General features: G+C 39.8%; 1 protein-coding gene across 6 annotated transcripts in view; it reads right to left on the bottom strand.

Annotated features, from left to right (window-relative positions):
* Positions 1-18,435, bottom strand: part of LOC5566108 (aspartyl/asparaginyl beta-hydroxylase) — a 96,103-nt gene that overhangs the window by 59,149 nt on the left and 18,519 nt on the right. For 4 of the 6 annotated variants that reach the window (XM_021839746.1, XM_021839747.1, XM_021839748.1 and 1 more), the window contains exon 3: positions 4,344-4,919. In XM_021839746.1, the coding sequence (XP_021695438.1) occupies positions 4,344-4,919 (576 nt within the window). Of the gene's footprint in view, positions 1-2,982; positions 3,304-3,963; positions 4,141-4,343; positions 4,920-18,435 lie in introns of all 6 variants that reach the window. The other 2 variants (XM_021839745.1, XM_021839749.1) reach the window with 1 other exon arrangement.

An 18,435-nucleotide genomic window follows, 5' to 3' on the forward strand; every position in this document is an offset into this window, starting at 1 on the left:
AAATTTCACAGGCGAAATAGTTAAAGAATAACAGCTAAATATTGCAACTGCTATTGCTTCTATGTTATCCAATATGATTTTGTTGTATATTTTGGCAGTTTATTGGTAGCGTAAGTTGTAATGTCATTCGAAACAGAACATTTCACAAGTTAAGATAGAGCGTGGTGGAAACTGTATGAAAATCTGCTCAAAACATGAAAAATCAAAGGGTGTCGATCTTACCCACAGTGTCGGTTTTACCCTGATTTCCCCTATATTTTGGCGGTTTCGCGCTTCTTTTTTTGCTGCTCTCGCTCAGGCCGACCGGTCACTAGTTTGACCATAGTGAAATAAACCACCACAGTGAATTGAGAAATCTACAATAAAGTTCCTTAGTTGGCTGATAAATTTCGGTTGTTCGATAAGTATTCGCGTCGTTCCAAGTGATCAGTGATATTTCCGAAAATTACGCCCGTGATTAAAGCCCGTTCAGAACAGTAAGTTAGAAATATATTTTAGAACGATTGTAAAAAGCTTATGCATAATTTAGACCTATCTCAATTTTTCTTTAACAGTTGGCGGTATCTGTGCTACATAAATTGTACAACAATTTTTAGCGTGACGAAATCATGACCAGGTACACTCCGATCATTTTTCCGAAAATTTTCAATGCGCATCCCCCAGTTTACCAGTTGTATTTTGGTATTTTGAGTGATACATGTCGAACATAAAGGTTTTTTGAACGGTTTGAACAATGTGTGGGTGGGGCTTTACATTTTTCATAACGGCATTTTCGACAACCACCCGCTTGTAACGATTTTTTATGAAATATGGGAATAAGCCCATACTAGAGTGTCCATTTCCCGACCATTTTGCTCTAAGCTTGTCCCGGAAAATCCTGGGATTTAACAAACTTTCAATAAAACTAGCATTTTGGTTGAAATGGAAGTACAATTTTAACAAAACAATGTATTTCTTTCAATGAAATAAACAGATAATGTAACTTACCAAGATAATATGTTAAATATAGCAAATCACATTTCAGATATTACTTGCTTATTCTGATGAAGTAACCTAACAAAATTCAAATCTTAGTTTGACTAATTACGTGTTTGCTATGGATTTTTTTCGAATTCGCTATAACACTTATGAATGGAAGTATGGTAAAATTTTAGTCATAATTTTAAAGCAATTTGCTTCAAACATTACATAAAAACTCTAGAACATGAGAAACGAGTAAACATCATTGAAGGTATTGTAGATCATGCTAAAAGATCATTATTCTAAATTATTACCTGAAGTTTATGTGTAGTTTCAAATTTGCTACCTCCAGCATAGGCATATAAAAACGGCCAATGTTTAAAAGAAAAGCATTAAAATTTTGCAACTAGACAAATAAAATAATTGTTTCTTACTAAATTAGTCTTTTTATGAAAATAATTACTCGTTTATTCTCTTTTTAATTATGTTTTCCTATTATATCAAATAAAGCTTGATAGTGAGGAAAAATGTTATTATTTTCCATTAAAATTTAGTGGTTTTCATCAAATTCTACGTACATTTCGGGAATCCCGGGATTGAATCCGTAAAATCTAGTCTAGTAACCTTTGATAATACGGGGAGAAAATTTGGAACGAAAGTCACATCGAGATAGGGAGATATCGAGATAAGGAGGAATCGAGATATGGAGAGTGAAAATGTATGCAGAATGAAGGGACCGATCAAATCATCGACATAGGGCGAGATATCGAGAAGAAGAACATCGAGATGTGGAGAGGCGACTGTAGAATATTTTAAAGCTTTCCATGAATTATCATTTCTATAAATCTTCAAAGAACATCTTGTCAAATCAATACAACTGCAATTGGTTCTTGAAATTTATTTGAATACATGTTTTCCTGGGGGGTTCTTCTTTTTCTGGATGTACAAATATTGAAAGCGTTAATGTTGAAATGTGTTACTATACCTTGTCTGCATTATGTTGTGTAAACGTTATAAATCTATTTCTCGTTAAAGAATTAAATCATATTTATGGGGAAAATTGCTCCATAAATATAAAAACTGAATGTAAAATAAATTAAATTCGCTAAGGTTTGTAAAGAACATGACATAAGTGGGTGTAGAAGGGCATATCTCAAATTTCATAACGCTAAAGGAGGTAGGTATCCTGAAAATGTTACAGCTCAATCAAAATTTGAAAAATATTCATACAAAATGCGTTACGAGGAGGTGTTATATCAAATTAAAACAATCTAAGTTTAATTTCACGTTCCGAGTGTATCAATTTTGCAGAGTTTTTAATATTGTAACTAGTTTAAACACAATTTGAAAATTGAAAATTCTAATTATGAAAAACGTTATATGTAGGATCAATGTTATGAAATATAACTTGATAATAAATCATAATAAACATTTCGATTGGCGGGTATGCGTTGCAAAAACATGGTTATGCAGCATATGAAAATAAAAAATGGTAAATTTACCTTAATTTCCATTTTAATATGTTTTGCCTAGTACAATAACACCACGGAAGCATACGGCTTCGGTCTATGCCTATGGTTCTTCGATGGCCAACACAAGTTTTTCAATTCAAATGCTAGAATCTCAACCGTGTTGAACCGCGTCAGTCCTTTCAAACTGCATACAAGCACTTCAAACCATAATTTAATCCCTTTTCATTGCTTTTGAAACCTTCGTCTCAAATGCACTAAACTTTTATTTGTCCACAATATGCGTCGTATTGAACAGACAATTCGGCCGAGAAAAAACTCCCATGCCAAAATGAATCATGGAAATGTCCAAGTAGCTTTGCACCTATATGTCCACATGTAGAAAACATGCTGATGCTTTTTCAGCTACTTCAGTGCAACATCAACTAGTTTGAACATTTCAATGACAACCTATTCCGCCTCAAATTTTAATTATTGCTAATGATTCTTGAGCCTTAACTGGAATAAACATTATCCGAACCATTCCCGTGAGATAAAGTCTGAATCTACTAACCGTTGTCATCATCATCATCCAATTCCCCATCACGATTATTATCACCATCTTCATTGTCATCATCATTATCGTCTGCGTCTTGGTCATTATCGTCACCATCCTGATCGACCTTAGTATCACCATCTTCTTCATCGTCGCCATCATCATCGTTTTGCTCCAATTCAGGTTCCTTATCATCGTCGTCATCGTCATCATTATCATCTCCAAAGTCTCCAGCGCCGGTATCCTTATCCTCGCCATCATCGTTCTCATCTCCGTCGTCGTTGTCATTGTCGTCATCAGGATGGTCGTCGTCAACTGTCTTTGCGGTTGTTTTTGTAGCTTCACGCGTTACGGAAAATAGAACAAATTTTGTTTCCTCAGTCAACAACAGCCAATTGGAGCAAGTCAAAAGTCGCACACCACACTTCAAAGCCGCGGCAGATGGACGTCGGACGGATAACCCTGGTAGAGGTGAATTACTAAACATAACAACCTATTTGAAATAAGAGTTGAAATATCTAAAAAACTAACTAAAAAATGCTCCTGTGATAACATTATAATTGGTTTGCCATTCAAAGAACTAAATGCAACATTCTCAAATTGTTGCAGGAGCAACTTTTAGTTATTTTAACTCTTATTTCAAACAAAGCAATAACAAGTTTTGTTATCAAGAACATAATTTGCAATTACTTTGTAATTCACCTCCATCCGGGAAGCCAAACGAGAGAAAACAACCCAACAGGCCCCCTTATTCGGCGGAGATGTCTCTTGCGCCGTACCGTTACACCCTTAATCTTTGACATGGTGCAGGACGGATCCGAATCCGAAGGGAAGACACGATGGAGCACTCCAAAAAGATAACGCAAAAACACAAAATAATTGGCACGTCGCGGCGAAAATACACAATGCAGAAAACGCATGTAGCGGAATGCAGAAGTTCCCACTTGTACTCACTCGGATGGTCGGGTTAAAATTTGAAGTAGGAAAATATCGAATTACCATCATCTTCTTCATCGTTCTCGTCATCGTCGGCGTCTTCGTCAGCCTCGTCGACGAGTTCATCCGTTTCGTCGTATTCTATTTGTTCTTCTTCTTCTTCTTCTTCTTCTTCTTCGGCGTCAGCCTGATCGGCTTCATCGCCACCCTCATTTTCATCCTCCTCATTTTCATAAGCATCTGGATTTTGATCAGGGAAAACGATCATTTTCCAAGTTAATTTATGGGAAATTTTCATTAATTCTGTTAGTTTTTGCAAAACGATCGCGGTTAAGTATGGCATCATCAAGAAAACTAGCAAATTCGTAAAGCTCGTATCTCATAGTTGTACGTAGGAGATTCTAAAGAGGAAGCAATTGCACCAATGAAAAGTTTCAACTTACCATCATCATCATCGTCATTGTCCGCTGCAGCTCGAGCTTCCTGTTGAGCAACCTTCTTCTCAGTGGCTACAATTTCTTCAACTTCATCGTCATCTAGCTTCGGCAGCTCGCCTTCATCTTCTTCATCTTGCAGGTCACGTTCATCGTCATGATCTTCCTCTTCGGCGTAGGGAGCCCCATCATCTTCGTCCTCCTCATCGCCATGGTCATCCGCCTCGCCGTGAGCTTCATCTTCATCCTCATGCTCGTCCAGTTGGTTCAACGCTTCCAGAATCTCCTCATGGTGGTGATCGTCTTCGCGGTTTTCATCTACCCACCCGTCAAAGTACTCGGCGTATCGTGATTCCGATAAGGGCGTATCGGCATTCGAAACGCCCCGGTTTTCGAGAATGATTAACCCGATCAGGGCACCCAAACCGGTGAGGAGAATGAAGAACACTACTTTTGCACACCAATGGCCACCGGTTCCGTGATCGTTGTGCACGTGCATCTGAATGTCACCGGGCTGAGTGGCGGCTTGGGCAGCTCCGGCCGTTACCTTGGGTGCGGGCGTTTCCTTAACAGTGTCTTCATCATCTACAAATAAGAAGGAAATGTGAAGATGAATATGATGTGGTTCGCTTAATCGTGATTTCAAGAAATAGTTATTAATACAACGAGTTGCAAAATGAAATCTTTTTCAGCACAAGTCGTACATTTATCCAACGAAGCTTGATAATAAATCCAAGTTGGATAATTACGACGAGTGCCGAAAACGTTCAGTTTTGCAACGATTTTTTTGCAAATACGAAAATTGTCGTTATAGTTGGAGCATCGATCCTATTTACACTCAGAATCCATAACAGAATTTGTATTGTTCAAGAGATGTACACTAGACTGATGCAAGTTTTAAAGATTGTGCTCCCCTATGCTTAAACGGTGTCAATTATGATTGAAATCATTCTCCCAAAATTTGATGTGATTTGGAAGAAGTTTGGTTGTGGTTGGTTGTAGTTGGTTTGGAAATTACTACGTAAAAGGCAAACAACTTATGCTAAACATATTAGTTGTTAAATATTTTATTATCAAGGCTGGTAGTCTCTTGAAAATTGGAACTTTATATACCCAGGGTGTCCATTCAAAATCAGTTTTCCAATTCCCGGATTTTTCCCGGACGTCCAATAAATTAAAAAAAAGGATGACAATTCTGCAGATGGTTGTTCTGCGACTTGCATAAAATGTGAACAAATTTGGAGGACTTGATCTAACTTATTTATGAATTATTTTTAATTAAATGTATAGAACACTATAAGCTTAAAACGATTTGAATTTCGAAAGAGTTTTGGACAAAGAGAATTGAAATATTTGTTGAAGTATCTGCAAAACCGTCCCTCTCCTAGCATTCATAGGAAGTTAAGAAATATTTTGGAATTATATAAACAAATTTCCGCTCAGTGTATCTAACTTCCACACAAGAGCAAAATTCAATAGCCAAGCCATTTAACTTTTAAGAATGCCTTCGGAAATGCGTTAGACATGAACCAGGGCTAGTTCCTGGAGAAATTCTTGATCTAGCAGAATTCATGTTGGATTCAAGGACATACTTTTTAACAGAAACACATTTTATTGTTATCCTACGAAGCTGTCGCAACGGCTTCATGTAAGTCTAAGATTGCATTTTCCAAATAATCTTTAAAAGATTTGGTCAAGAATCTCGTCAAAAAAATTAATAAAAAACTGTCCGAGAGTACATAAAAGATCTTGCTGTTCATTTATTCATCGAAGATTTTGTCATGGAATTTGTTGAAAATGATTTGAAGGATTCGTTGTGAATCGCAGAGCAAGTAGCGGTCAGACAGCTGAATAATAGTGACTAAAATTATCAAAATAACTTAATTGTGTGACTAAAATTGCTTAATAACCACACACATTGGTTTTAACAATTGAAGTTCAGACACAAAACATAGTTTTCATAATCAACAGTATTAGCAAGACTACACATTATATAAAATTAAAAATGAAATTACCTTCAATAATTCGAAATATGTCTGAACAGTTAGTTACTTTAAACTACGAATACAAATAACTTTACCGAATTACAGTGGATATTGAACATCATTCAGGGGCAGAGTGTGCCAATAAAAAATTTGATAAATCTTGTACGGTGCGCATAAAAGCTAGGTCGCAGAGCTAGGCATGCGCAAACAGTTTTTAATTTCCAATCATTAGGAGAAAATCTTCTGGAAATTCAAAATGCATCAACTCTGAAGAAATAAATTCTGACAAAATTCTTCCAATAAAACTATTTACATGTCTGAGTTGTGGAACACATTTCTAGAGATTTTTTTATGGGGATTTAAGGAAGAGTTCTGGAGAAAGTTTACGATGATATAGGATGATTATTCAACAGAAAAATTGCACATAAATTCCTGAACGTTCTTGTGGAATTTCCGGCAGATTCGAGAATTTAAAACAGAAGAGGAAAAATACCAGTAAAAATATATTAAAACTTAACCCTCACCCGCTCACAAGGTAGCCTTATCCAAGCCTTTTTTGTTATCGATGAACTCGAGGAAAACTGAATGAGGTGATTATTGGGTTAAAATCTTGGCTATAATAATTAAAGATTGATTTAGACGTATTATAATAATCTAGACTAGATATTTTTCAATACTTGAAGTATTCAAAACAACCTATCATTAACGCCTCTACAAGCAGCTTCAGCTTTTTACCATAGAAAAATAGTCTAATCGCTATAACTTTTTTGTTTCTCAATATGTTTGCAAGATCAATTAAGATTAGGGGACGGACCTGGTGTAGTGGTTAGAACACACGCCTCTCACGCCGAGGACCTGGGATCGAATCCCATCCCCGAAATAGTCACAAAAAATTTCAGTGACGACTTCCTTCGGAAGGGAAGTAAAGCCGTTGGTCTAGTGTCCAGGGCTAAAAATCTCGTTTATAAAGATAGAAAAAAAAAGAATTAAGATTAAAATCGACACAGGCTCCAAAAGCAGAAGAGTTTTTTTTCACTTGTGAAAAAATGATGCAAACATATTGAAAAACAAAAAGATTATCGCGATGTGAATTTTTCTTTTTGTAAAAAAAATGAAGCTGCTAGTAAAGCATCAAGGACTAATTATTAACACTTATTTCAAACTGATTTCAAAACAATTAGCTAATGCAACCATGTGTGTTTAAACAATGACTATTTTTATTCGAAAGCGAGTATTTGGAACAGAAATAGTCGTTCGGAATCGTAGAGATGAAAGGCTTGTTGAAATTTATTGTACAAATTTTGAATCTATTTTTTTAATATATTACTGATCTAGTTTCTTGGTAAATTATTATAGGAATAATTTCTTAACAAGTTTCTTACAAATATGAAAAAAATTGTAGGTTGAAATTTCAAAAATGTTTCAGGCTTCTTTGTTGAATTGCTTCCAAAAGGTAGGCCAAAGATCCCTTTAGGCTATTCTTCATAGATTTCTCCAGAAATCTATCTAAATAAACTCAGTTGGTCTGTCAGGAATTAGGCTTTATCAGAACTTCGTTGTCAAATTCCAGATATTCTATCAGAAATGTCTGTGCACTATTTATCTCTCCAGACACTTTGATATATTGATGAAAAAAATGTTTTCATTAGAATAGTAAAAACCAGTAAAACATCTCTATTCTGCTGTTTGAGTTTATGAAGCGTATCTATCAATGACTATCGTTTACTTATCATTCAATCACAAAAATAGTAACTTTGGTAATCATTTTTACGAAAAAAAGGGAATTTAGTGACTTTATGTTGCAAAGTGACTCGCTACCAGGCCTGAAGCCTACCAACCCTGCAAAAATCCATACAAAATCTCGTCAAGGGCACCACATAAGAACTGTGTCATAGTCAAACTAGTACAAGAATCAATTTCATAAATAATCCCAGAAATCCGCCAAACGGAACATTTCATGAATCTGTCCAGGATTTCAGATCTCTCAAAAAATAAGGCATGTATTTTTTCACTTAGCTTTTTATTAATAACTACGAATCTACTAGAAAATTTCAAGCAGAATCATTCAAGGATCTTTTCTAGAATCCACTAAAAGCCTTATTAGCAATCTACTAATAATATTTTTAGTGATCTTTCAGAAGGATCTTTCAAGAAACTGGTCAATTATCGATTCGAATCCCGTTAGGATTCCAGCAAAGATTTCATTAAAAATTTGCCATGAATTTGAATAGAAATCAAACGAAAATTTCGCCAAGACGAATTCATGACAAGGTATGAATCACTAAGTATCCTACAAGAAATGTTTAATAGATCTTAATTGTTAACTATCTTTCTACCAAACCACCAAAAGATAGTGATAGTGGGAGTACGAGTGCATCTTCTGGGAAAAATTTCGCCCACAGTGCTTGAAATTTTAAGAAACCGGTAGTCTTACGTTTAAAATACATATTTTCCCGGGGTGTTCTTCAAATTCCCGGGTATTTCCCGTATTTTTCCCGGTCATTTGTAATTCCCGGGTTTTTCCCGGTTTTCCCGGATTTCCCGGATGGATGGACACCCTGTATACCTGTAGACGAATTCCGGCGCTTATTTTCTTCCAAGAAAAGAAAATTTTCTTGCTGGTGAGTAATGGAAGAAAATTTTTCTCTTCGAAGAAATTGTTCGCCAACTGATGCCTGAAAAATGAGACGAAACAGGAATCTAAGAAGGAGCAAAAAGTTACCAAACACGAAATGAAGAACAATGTTCGATTTATACCCCTATTCGTCATTCAAAAAGACTAAACCAGAGACGTAAACGATTTGTTTTGGCTTTCTTGTGAACACAACACGTTAAATAGGACACTCTAAAGTCTAAACCATTTTTTACTGACAAAAAATCAATACTGCAAAAAAACAGATAAAACATGATGCGCAAAATGTGTCGGCGGATTTGCGCATTTTGTAAAATTTTCACTTTCCATCTCGAACCGGCGACGCCGATGGCTTGCCTTGCGGATAAAAGCCAATTAATCCTGTGCGTCCTTAGCCGTTTTGACGACACGCCCACTTCAAGTGAGCTAGCAGCGAAAAACACCGTAAACAATCAACACATTGTCCGTTGTTTTCCGAACCGACGTGAAAACTGCTGAGTCCTCACGGGCGTCGTCCCTGGCGTCATTCTAGTGCAACTGCCTTTGACATGGGGATCCTTTATTACGCGCCAAAATGGCGTAGTAATTTGAATCGTTCGCGGCGAGAATACTTCTTTATGAGCCGTTTGTCGGAACACTTTTTTTGCCATTTCTAACGCGCCGCATGGTGTTCGCTGTCGGAAGACGATGATCGCCGCACTAAAAACTGAAATAAAAATTAAACCTGGGAGAGCGCCAAAGTGGTGGTCGCAGTTGGTCATGAGATTTCGGCTTTGGTTCGATAATCGTAAAATTAAGTTGGAAAATATACAAAGCATGCCAAAACAGGGCCGGCGACGGCAGCGCAAAAAGAGAGTGAAAGTTAAACCAACATGGGACGTCGCGACGCAAAGATGGCCATGTGAGATGGGAGCTTTGGCTACTGCGATTGCTAGCTCGAGTTTGTGTACGGTCGCTATATTGGTTGAGGTGGCGATGTGCGCTTGAGATGATGCCGACCATTTGGGATAAAATCACATGTTTCATCTATTAATAAGTGGCGGTTTTTTTAGCGTGGAGACGTGCCGGTGTTTTATGCTTATTTAACGCACATTCTTAGTAAAACAATCATTTGTATTCTGATGGAATAGATAATTTAACTACGTATAAGCCCTGTAGCAAGTTTCTTTTTACAGACTTCGTTAATATTTCAATGCAAGTTTCTTAAAAGCCCCTATATTTATTTCTATATTAGGTCTCTAAAATGACTTTTTTTACCAAATAGGTCTCAGCCTCATTTCTAGTTTTTCTGCTTGGAGGTCTACGTTTTAGAGGCTCCTCCAAAGAATCCTGGTGCAAAATTCTACAATCTAGGGGCCTTCCTTAAGCGATTGGTTAGAGTCCTCGGCTACAAAGCAAAGCCATGCAGAAGGTGTCTGGGTTCGATTCTCGGTCGGCCCAGGATCTTTTCGTTATGGAAATTTCATTGACTTCCCTGGGCATAGAGTATTATCGTACCTTCAACACGATATACGAATGCGAAAATGGCAACTTTGGCAAAGTTGTGGAAGTGCTCATAAGAACACTAAACTGAGAAGCAGGCTCTGATTTAGAGTGAACGTTAATGCCAAGAAGAAAAAGATAATCCTTCAGGGACTCTTACTTGACTACTCTTCAGGTTCTTCTGCAAGTTGGGGGAAGAAGATTCCTTGAGACAAAGCTTCAGGTATTTTTCGAAGGATTTGCAGCGATTTCTCCATAAACACTTTTAAGAACATCTCCAGAGATCCCTACACAAATTCTCGTAAGAATGCGTCCGCAAATTTCAAGAGTAATTTTTCAAGGGATTCCTAGAAGAATTTCACCAGAAATTGCTTCAGGATACTTTTGAGACCACCCCGCTAATATTTTCAGTAATTTCAACAGAGAAAATTTTCCCATGATTGGCCCCAGAAATGCTTAAACAATTTTTTTCACTTTCACCGATTTCACCAGTTGTTACTCTAAGCAATTTTTCAAAGATTCCTGCAGAAGTTTAAAAAAAAAAATCCCCGAAGATTTATTACAGAGCTTTGAAGGAAATTCATATTGGGATTTTTCCAGTAAATCCCACAAAAATTCTTCCAAGCGTTCCTACGCCGATGTTTCCAGTTATTCTTCCAGCTATTTTAATATACATTCCTTAACAGTTCAGTCGTCGCACTGATGTATTTTGTACAACCGTGGTGAAAAAATCTTGCTTATCGTACACAACATCAGCGTGGTGGATCTGACGGTGGCAAACCGCGCGACGACTGAAGGGTTAAACAACTCATCCACATTTTCTCTCAGCAATTACCCCGAGAAATCAAGATCTATTATTAATCCTTGACAAGATCTTTGATGGATGAGCATATAGGGGTCATTGAAATATTCTTGACAGATTTTTGTTTAACTCTTGACGGGATTCTTGGCAAAATATTTGATGGACTCCTTAGAAAACGATTTTTCAGACATGTGTCAAAAATACTCGCCAGATTTATAGGTTTACAGCTCTAAACAATCCACTGGTATCTACAGTAGTGTGCCTTTTCTGCGCTACTCGGAATCTGGAATACAGTCAATAACGCCGACACTCAGTAGGCTTTATCAAAATAACTTATAAAAACATCCGCAAACTGTATTAGCTGTACACTTTCCGTTTTCATGCACCAATTAGTAGTTGATGCAAAAAGTAGTAGAATAATGATTTTTACAGCACGAGTCGTACATTTATCCAACGAGGCTTGCCGAGATGAATAGGGGAAGTGGTGGTAAAATGAACAGGGGTGGTAAAATGAACACCGTGCCTTTTACCGAGAAAAAACAAATTTCGATTAATTTTTATCACGTTTGGCCGATTTAGAGCATAAATCTGAGTGGTCGAGTTGATATGTTGGCCAATTGAAGTGAAAATATCAACGAAAACTAAGATTTTAGAAAACCGCGTTTGAAAATTAAAACTGACGTAACTTTTAGCTCGGAAGACTTGAGGTTTTTCAGTGAGATGAATATCGTTATGATATGATGTCAAATCTGATACCTTTAGAATTATTTTTGAATGGATTACAATCATTAAGGGATGTATTTTCGGTGGGGCAATGAAAATTTTCAGAAATATTTGTTTCGCTCACGTTTTTTGCATGGTGTTCGTTTTACCACCAATCGTTGTTCATTTTACCCACATAGTGCAGGTAAAATGAACATTTGTATCCCTTTTTGATAGCGATGAAAATATGTGAAAATTTATCTATTTGAGTCTGAATCCATGTCGCTGCTATAGATTACCTCCCTATTTTTGATGTTGTGCGATAGAACTATACAAATTTCTCGTTTTTCTATCAGAAACTTGTTTCTATGCTTTCCATAAGGTGTTCATTTTACCACCCCTTCCCCTAATTGTGTCCTAAATGTTTTGATAAAAACTCTTTTTTAAATAACACAAAAGAGCGCGTCAATGGCAATTTTTCTCACTCAAATAACGACTATATCTAACTTTAATTTTAAAAATGGGTTCAAACTTTAACCTTGACACTTTTGATCATGTTTGTCGTTCATTTAACTAGTTGACAAAACATTACTTTTGACACTGGCGTTGTTCCTATCTGAATCTGACCTTTAAGCAGGTACAAAATTAATCCAAAATTTGAGTTTAAACCACAGTGGAAGATTTCGTTATTGAGGCGCTCTTAGTTAATAGCACCTTAATTATGCTTCCAAGCGTGTTAGTGTCTTCTAGAAAGTTGTTCAGTAAGTAAATGCGTTTGTTTTGATGTGTTAAGCATTGGATCTATCCCCCTAAAATAGAGAAAATTTATTGTTTGAACCTTTCAAAGGTGTCTTCAAAAGTTGTAAAAAAAGATGCTTTAAACAACTTTATCGAAAACACCTAGTCCATAACTTCATTATTTTCAAGATATACCTTATACATTTCTTAATAGTAATTAAAGGGTTAGTGTTTTTTCGACATAACTTTTGCATGTTCAATTTTACAGTTTTAAGAATGCTGTAGGAACTTGCAGGTATTAGAAATATACATAACTTTCCATCTAAGTTTCGAAACAAGCTCTCGGCTAAGTTTCGAAACAAACAAGCTATAACATATTATGTAGTATTTTGGGATGTACACTAAGGTTTTTTTTTACGGCGGTCACGCAAAACCGCGCTTTTGAAAAACGACTAATCATAAAGTAGAACATTGTTTAATATGGATTTTTTTGGCTCAGGTTTATTTTACGAAGTCGCACAAAAATAAGAAGAACAACTTTTTCACTATAAGATGATATTAAAATGATCAAACTGCAGGAGACTTACAGTTTACCGCAGTAATGTTTAATCATCATATATTATATTATATAAATTATATCATTGTTACAGCGTGGCTCGTTCGGAATCGATAGACAGTAGGCTCACCTGTAGACGGACAGAAGGACCAAATGTTACAGCGTGGCTCGTTCGGAATCGACCGACAGTAGGCTCACCTGTAGACGGACAGAAGGACCAAATGTTACAGCGTGGCTCGTTCGGAATCGACCGACAGTAGGCTCACCTGTAGACGGACAGAAGGACCAAATGTTACAGCGTGGCTCGTTCGGAATCGACCGACAGTAGGCTCACCTGTAGACGGACAGAAGTAACTGCTTTTTGGGGGAGAGGATCACCAGTTTTGGCTCCAGCCAGGTTCCACGATATGCAGCACTTCAAACACGTGACTCAAGCGAAACACTTCCACGGAACAAACCACTCAATCCCACTCGGATAACTAATTGGCGTAAATATGAACTAAAAACTCATTTAAACTGACTATTTAACTAATTTTATTAACTATTTTAAAAACGTTTTACAATTGCTTCCTTGCTACACAAAAATGCTTCCTTCTTCTCGTATAATTTTTTCACTTCTGATTTTCAATTTGAATTTTTTCCCGCTTGCTACGATCGCGGGTGCGCCGTTGCCACGGCAACCTGCTCACGTGGCTGCGACGACAAGTTCGGCGTCGGGTGCCTGCGGTACCCGAGTAAAAATATTTGCGTTGCTCATAATGTTCGCAACATTCTCCGGGCCAGACTTCGAGCTGATGGGATTCAACAATATAATCTTGCTGACCGGTCTCTTGTACGTTGACTTCGATGTTCGGACGTCCACTGTTCTTATCTTGTCGTCAGGGCCCCGGTAAACTCGCTCTACTACGCCTTTTGGCCAGTTGCCACGATGCAAAGTCTCGTCTACCAGCATCACCAAGTCACCAACCTTAAACTCATGGTACATCCTGTTGTCGGGCCATTTGCGACTCCGGATCAGCTCCGGACGATAAGCTGCTACCCATCTACGCCAAAAACGATCTGCATAAATCTGGGAATGCTTGTAGGCTGCACGACAATCTAGATCTCGTTCATCGAAATCATGGTCGAATTGGATCACGTTGTTCCGTCCTAACAACAGCATGTTCGGGGTCAGTGGTTCCGGATCCAGAGGGTCATCAGTAACGTGTGTCAACGGTCGATTGTTGACGGTGTTCATTGCTTCACACAAAGCTGTCCGAAGCACCAGGTCTGTGGGATGTCGATCGTGTAACATAGCACGAAGCGCGGTTTTAACAGAACGCACTAGTCGCTCCCAGCATCCTCCAAAATGGGGTGCACCAGGGGGTATGAACTTCCATTCCACACCTCTGACGCTCAGTGACTCCTCAATCTGCGGCTGGTCCAATGTCTTCACAAGAGTCTTGATTTCTTGATCAGCACCGGTGAAGTTGGTGCCGTTGTCGGTCATGATGCACTGCGGCAGTCCACGGACGGACATGAAGCATCGTATTGCCATTATACAGCTGTTTGTATCGAGGGATGGCACCACCTCCAGATGTACCGCTCTTGACGTCATACATGTGAACAATACAACCCATCTTTTTTCCACACGACGGCCGACCTTCACAGACAGCGGCCCGAAATAATCTATGCCGGTACAGGTGAATGGATACACGAACGGTGTTGTTCGCTCCGGCGGTAGCATTCCCATCTGCGGAACGGTAGGTTTTGCTCTCAGTTCTCGACACTTCACACAGGACATCGCATACTTCTTGACTTGCGAACGAATTTTCAGTATACGATGGCGTTCTTTGATGCTGTTGATGACGGTTTCCGTACCTTGGTGAGCGTTGGCAATATGGTACACACGAATCAGCAGTGTTGAAAACGGATGGTTATCCGGAAGAATCACCGGATTGTTGACTTCGAACGATTTGCTGTTGTCTTGAATGCGACCTCGCATACGGATGATCCCGTTATGCAGAAACGGCGAATATGTTTTTAGGCGACTGCCACTCTTCACGTAGCCTGACTTCTTCAGGCTGCACAGTTCATCCCCGAAAACCTCTGACTGTACTTTTTCATACCAAGCTCTTCTAGCGTCTTCCATGTCTCGTACAGTGATCGTCAGTCGCTTAGGTTTTTCGTGTCTCGGCAATACTAACAGCTTTCTCATTTTCAGATAGTACGCAGTTGATCTGATCAGCCGGTTGAAGTCAGAGAATCTGGCAATGTCAGGAAGATCAAGCATTTTCTCTTCGAACGCTGCGCAACACAGCGGATCGGCCATGGGTATATCCTTGCACTCTAGCTCGGTATGAAAATTCGCTAACTCCGCAGAGGACATCTGTAGCGGTTCATCAACCGGCCAGTGAGCATTATCACGATAGAGGAAATCTGGACCTCGCAACCATTCCTGCATGTCGCCAAATTTTGAAAACTTCGTTGCCAAGTCAGCCACGTTCAGCTGCGACGGAATCCAGTGCCACAAATCAACTCCATGACCATTCTCTTTAATCTTCATCACTCGAGCACCGACGTACGCTGTCAGCTTCTGGTTCGAGCTCAGCCAGCCTAGGCAGATCTTCGAATCGGTCCAAAGGTACACTTTGGTAATGTCCACCATCATCTCCGTTTGAAGCACACTTATCATCTGGCTTGCCAGGACACATCCTTGTAGCTCTAGTCGCGGAACAGTCTGCGACTTCAGGGGCGCTACTCTTGATTTCGCATACACTAGGGCAACGTGTGATTTGCCCTTCCGACGGTGAACCATGTAGACCACGCAGGCATAAGCCTTATCACTCGCGTCACAGAAAGCGTGCAGTTCGACATCGCCAAACGATTGTATCGCTGGGTAGTAATACCTTGGCAATCGAATTTCTCCCAGTCTTGCGGTCTCGTTCAGCCATTCCATCCATCGTGGCACCAGACCGTCAGGAATTTCGTCGTCCCATCCAGACTGTAGACGCCACAGCTCTTGAAATATGAGTTTCAGCTGAATCGTGATCGGACTGAGCAAACACAGCGGATCAAAGATGCCCATCATAAACTTCAACAGTTCTCGCTTCGTTGGCACCGCTTCGCCAGATCGGAATCGCTGGTCCAGTTTTGGGAAGTTAAGTGGAAATACAAACTCATCGGACTGCAGGTCCCACCGGATTCCAAGCACACGGACATCACTCTGCATCTCCGCTACAATTTCAGCATCGAGAGAATCCAACACGGCTTTCGAATTGGACGAAAATTTCACCAGTTTGAATCCACCTTTATCGTGCACCTCGATCACACGTTGAACCAGTTCGATGGCGGCTTCCTCGGTATCTGCACAGTCGAAATAATCATCGACGTAATGCTGCTTGACGACAGCTCGTTCAACGCCGGGATATTTTTCGTCCAGTTCCTTCGCATTGAAGTTTTTTATGAACTGTGCCATTGATGGAGACGAAACAGCACCGAATATCATCACTTGCATCACGTACACGTTGGGAGGATCCGTACGGTTCATACCGCGCCACAAGAAACGCTGGGAATCTTGATCTTCTCTACGAATGAGGACTTGATGGAACATTTCCCTTATGTCCGCAACGAAGGCAATTTTCTTCATTCGGGCCCGTATCAGGATCGCAATCAACGGAGGAACGAAATCCGGACCCTTCAGTAGCAAATCGTTCAGAGAAAACCCGTGCGACTTTGCTTTGGCGTCCATGACCAATCGAAATTTTTCATCGGTCGCCACGCTGAAGTGAGGCAGGTACCAGGTGTTCGGTGTTTCAGCTAACTCCTCTAGCTCTAACTGCCTAGCGTATCCCTTATCGACATAATCCTGAATCTTCGCGCAGTAACGATCAGCAAACTCAGGATTGGAGTCCATCTTTTTCTCGATGATTTGGAGACGCCTCAAGGCTTGAGGTTTGCTATCCGGGAAGACGAAGTTGTTGTATTTGTAAATCTGACCAACTTCAAAACGTTCACCACGTCGTCTAATCGAACGGTGCATGATGTCCAATGCACGTTGATCTTCGTCGGCTATTTTCACCGACTGGCCAGTAATCCCGAAGTCTTCAACCTTGTACATCTGCTTCACAAGATCAGTAAGCTCGCTATCATCGTTGTCGGAGCACAGGAATGCGTGATGGTTGCTCGATCCTACAATAGTCGGGTCGACTACTCCGTGGATTGTCCATCCTAGATGGCATCGAGTCAGCTGCAAGCCGTCAAGCGAGTATTGCACCGTCTTCAGAGGCACAATCAGACCCGCGTTATTCGATCCAATTAGCATACAGGGACATGCATCTTGAATCGCCGCTAGTTTGTTCTCATCGAGCATAGGATATAGCTGCCTTACCTTTGCCATATCGAATTTTACCGCTGGCAGTGCGATATTCTCAACTGTTTGGATGTTGCTCACTTCGTACAGTTTTGCTTGCTCCGAAGGTCCAGAAATGCGGAACGACAGCATCATTGACTGCTCCTCCTTGTGTAGAATACCATTCGTCCAACGATAGCTCACGGGGGCGATCGGTCCTCGCAGTCCGATACTTTCAGCAACGGCAGCATCCATCATCGACAGCGACGAACCTTCATCAAACAGCGCAAAAACTTCCTCGACTCCTTGTGGACCATGGATTCTCACTTTTCCTACTCGAAGCAGCGTGTTCATGTTTCTACCGTTGACGTTGCACACGTTCTCACGATTGTTCTGCACGTCCGGACGGTTGAATCCAGAATTCCTTGTTGGTTCCTCGGAATGGACCAGTTCGTGATGATTCTTGTTGCAGATGGAGCACTTTCTATCAGCTTTGCAGTTCTTTCGTGCATGGTCCGACTTCAGACAGATGTAACAAACCTTGCAAGAGTTTGCTGCGGATCGACGTTGACCAACCGATAATTTCCGGAATTGCTCGCACTTCTCCAGGCCAGAATGAGAACTTGCCGAGCACAGGGGACACTTCTTCGTTGCTTCGTCGTCGCGACGGTTGACGTTCAGAACCATCGGCTTCTGCTTCTGCTGATAGCTGGGTTTCTTGACACTGAAAACAGGATTTAGACTCGCAAGTTGGTTGTCCATCTCATCCTCCAACCAACGAGAGAAAGTGTCGAACTCAATAGCAATGCCTTCCTTTATCAGAGCGGCCTTATGCCGAACCCACATCTGTTTGCTGAAAGCAGGAAGTTTTTCA

Source organism: Aedes aegypti, chromosome 2 (genome assembly GCF_002204515.2).
Source record: "Aedes aegypti strain LVP_AGWG chromosome 2, AaegL5.0 Primary Assembly, whole genome shotgun sequence".
Lineage (NCBI taxonomy): Eukaryota > Metazoa > Arthropoda > Insecta > Diptera > Culicidae > Aedes > Aedes aegypti.